The sequence below is a fragment of the Chiloscyllium plagiosum genome, unplaced genomic scaffold (assembly GCF_004010195.1).
Source record: "Chiloscyllium plagiosum isolate BGI_BamShark_2017 unplaced genomic scaffold, ASM401019v2 scaf_73717, whole genome shotgun sequence".
Lineage (NCBI taxonomy): Eukaryota > Metazoa > Chordata > Chondrichthyes > Orectolobiformes > Hemiscylliidae > Chiloscyllium > Chiloscyllium plagiosum.
In genome coordinates, this window is record NW_025203317.1 from 1 (window position 1) to 3,911 (window position 3,911).

The 3,911-nt window shown below is 40.7% G+C and overlaps 1 protein-coding gene across 1 annotated transcript in view; it reads left to right on the forward strand.

Annotated features, from left to right (window-relative positions):
* Positions 1-1,698: 1,698 nt before the first annotated feature.
* LOC122546281 overlaps positions 1,699-3,911 on the forward strand; it is a gene marked incomplete at its 3' end in the record, with an annotated part of 6,656 nt that continues 4,443 nt past the window's right edge. The window contains exons 1-2 of the mRNA XM_043685053.1: positions 1,699-1,815; positions 2,009-2,329. Coding sequence (XP_043540988.1) covers positions 1,761-1,815; positions 2,009-2,329 — 376 coding nt within the window. The remainder of the gene's footprint in view (positions 1,816-2,008; positions 2,330-3,911) is intronic.

A 3,911-nucleotide genomic window follows, 5' to 3' on the forward strand; every position in this document is an offset into this window, starting at 1 on the left:
CTTAATCATTAATACTGAAAGCGCCTCTGTGGCAATAGAGAACATACCAAGGCGTAGTCAATTCGTGCAGATTTGTGAACATGATTTAAAAAAAAGGAAAGAATTTGAGGCTGTACTGAAGGTTGTACGTAAATCCCTAGCTCCTGTAAAGAAATGTTGCGTTTTTTTTAACAACATTCACCGTGTTACAAGAACATCATGTCGGTCTTTCAATTCCAACTTTTTTTTGCATTCATTAGTAAAGTGGCTTTTACGCGGCTTTTACCGTTGACATAGCTTGGTTAAATCAAACAGGTGTCGAACAGAAGGAGGTGAACAGTATAAGTTATGAGTTTGAATAAATCTGCTGCAGTTAGTTTAAACGTTTTGCTTGTAAGATCTGGCGCAAGTGCCATAATGGTGTATCATGGGGTTAACAATCACGCATGTTGCTTTACTATTGGTCCGACGCGGGTTCATCTACACCACGACAGATGGTGAAACTGAAGTTTAATCTGAAAAACAAATTGGAGAAGGAAGGCTGGTATAGTGATAACCTTTTAATCAATGTTGTCAAAAATATGCAAAATCTTGTATACTTGTGTCCTCTGACAAAGAAATTCAAATATACTGCAGCGTCCTCAATGTTTCTCCCGTTTGGAATCGTCACTGGATTCTTTCCTGCCTTTACCTCTCCTAGCTCACATGGTCTTTCCAAAATCATTCCACCAATTTTTTTTTCCTGCTCTTTCAACCCTAATAATGAAAAATAACTCATTATTTAACTTTCATTCCTATAACCATTTTGATTTCCATTATATCATCCTCATTGACCTCTGCACCCCAAACACTACTCCAACGTTCAAAACTTATCTCAAACCTCACTGACTCAAGTTCATTGACTCCTCCTTACTTGGAAATATCTCTGAATGCGATATTTTTGTCACTTTCCAAAACTGTGAGCACGTTTGCAACAATTTTATGCTGAAACTTCATTAATCAGAAATGAGTTTGAATAAATCAAGAATAAACCATGAATTTTCAATGAAACAAAATAAAGAAATTCACAAATGTGCTGCTGACAATTGAATTCCTTCCATCTAGGCTCCCATCACCTCTTTAGGATTTTAACAGAGAAAACGACCACACCTACATCTCCACCTGTCTTCCACTGTGCAGTTGAAATCGATAGGCCCTACTCATTTTCATTCACCTTATCTCGTCAGTGTATCAGATTCCCCCAGTCTGGGTGGCTTTACTGTACCCACATGGCTCTACTGGGATAAACTCCCGAACAATTCACCATTGACCACTCATTTCTCCCTGTTTTACCTCAACAAAGTCATTCAAGGACATGGCATCCGCTCCTACTGAAAGATCAGGCATGCATTTCTAAGTAATCTAATCTAATCTAATCTATTTGATCACCCCCTCTGTCAAATGTCGCCCTGCCGCTGCACCACATCTCCACCGTTCTCCCAACTCCCGTAACTGCCACAGGTCGGACAACACTGAACTCAGACAAGGGTTGTCTCAACTAGAAACCTTCCACGTCATGCCAAAATATTTCAAATTCTCTTGGTCACCAATCAGACCTGAGCCATCCTCATCTTGCAACACCTACTTCCGTCCATTTGCCTTAAACAGAACCAATTCATTGAGATTGTCTCAGACACAGAGTCGATGCCTGAATGCACCAGGGAGTCCCAGATGGTTATAATTTTTCCACCGATTTTCGCTGGCTGTTGCTGTCTTCCTGCTCGAGATCTTCCCTGCCCAAGATGTCTGTGTTCCACGTGCTGTTCTATCTCTCAGCCTTGGGAATAATTTATACAGGTCTATAAATATTGACAGTCATCTAGCGGATAGGAATATGAATGGAAATCCCGGGAACTCAAAACTGGAAGCTTCGTTTTCATGATTAGTTATTTGATTTTCTTTCGTTAAGTTTCTTACCCATTATTTTACCTCTTTTCCTTTTTCAGGAGATGAAACATGAACAACTAATGTTTGTGTATATTTCTGGTAGATACTGGCGAAACCCCTTTGCCTGTGATGCAAATCCCTGCGTGCCTGACTGCAGTGGAAGGTGCAAATGTGTCAATGTATTGCTCCATCCCGCTTTTCGATCGCACAATATCGGTGGATGTCTCTTGGCGGAAAGATGGGCAGACCAAAACTTTGGACCCAACAGCAGACACAAGGAAAACAATATTACCGTTCAAGCAAGCATCTGCTGAATTCCATCTGTTGAATGTGAGCTTCCGGGACTCCGGAATCTATTACTGTAGCATCAGCGTCTTCGGCAGGAAGGCTTCCAATGGGAATGGGACTAAGCTTATCGTACACGGTGAGTGTCACTGAGGAGAAATGGACAACGTTAAATTAGGCAGGTTTCCATCGATAGCAGATAACAAGAGCAGCACGGTGTCTGCTAATAGTTTGGTGCCGCAATGCAAGCTTGTTTTTTTTTCAGTTCAAGGAGACTTAGACCGAACTTGTGCTGGTGTACATCAGACTTGCCGTCCGCGGTCAATCAAAGCTAGCCAAGCCGTGTAATGTATTTAATCTTGTTTTATATCGACTATTTAAAATAAGATAAGTTATCCTAAATAATGCTCCACTTGATTTAGGTAGCCATCGGAAATGAAGTGCATTAGATTTGTCATGGAGTTCAACGTGGAAAGAAGTGTTTTTCTTTTAAAGGGGTAAATGTCAGGTTTTCAAAATCGATTATCAAATAGGTGCAAGTGATCATAAACGGATACAGCTACAGCACGATGTGAGTAATGCACAACGAGAGCAAATAATTATCCTCCAGAAGAGGAACAGGTTTTAGGAAAACATTCCTATGCAAACTAATGTAGAACGAATTATTAAATGCTGTCTCAGAAATGACGTGCATCCTCACACTGTCTGGTTGGAATATTAAATACTTAGAAGTGCTCACTGAAAGTTTTCCTGAGAAGCAGAGAGGATTATTTGGACTGCTTCTATAGTAAACTTGAAACTGGAACTGTACTTACGCTGCTTCCAAGTATGATTTTGAGGAGGTGTTTACGTTTACTTCGAGATTAAATTCACAGGGATATATTTATTTTGGTTAATCCCCAATTTTGTTTGCAACTGTTGATAAATATATGCATTCCTCATTGTTTGAGACTCATCTTTAAGTCCTGATTTTAAGAAGTGGGTAAAGTTTACTGAACACTTTACCTCGTTATGTTGATACAACCAGTCTACCGACATGAAGTCGCAGTATGGAAATATTTATGAACAGTGATTTTTTCTGAATACTGGATAGGTCCTCGAGGCACTTGTTCAAGTCTGTGCACCAGCTTCAAATGAAACTGGCGTGTTTTGTAAAGCAACTCAGCCTTTGAAATGGGTAATGGCATCATCAATACCAGATGTTGGCGTGGGATTGCAACAGGATTTTGTCAATTGAAAATGAGGTTTGGAGGCATGAAGCAAATGATCAATGAGAAAATGGCTCAAAGGTAGAAAACAGAGGGTGATCATGGAGGGTCGCCTTTCAGACTGGATGCCTGTGACCAGTGGTGTGCCACAAGGACCGGTGCTGGGTCCACTGCTTTTCGTCATTTACATAAATGACTTGGATGTTAACATAGGAGGTAAAGTAAGTAAGTTAGCAGATGATATCAAAATTGGAGGTGCCGTGGACAGCAAAGACGGTTACCTCAGAAAACAACAAGAACTTGATCAGATTGGCCACTGGGCAGAAGAGTGGCAGATGGAGTTTAATTTGACAAATGTGAGGTCCTACATTTTGGAAAAGCAAATCAGGGTAGAACTTATACACAGAATGGGAACGTCCTGGTAAATGTTGCTGAACAGAGACCTTGGAGTGCAGGTTGATTGGTGAGGCCACATTTGGAATACGGTGTGATCTCCTTCCTATCGGAAGGATG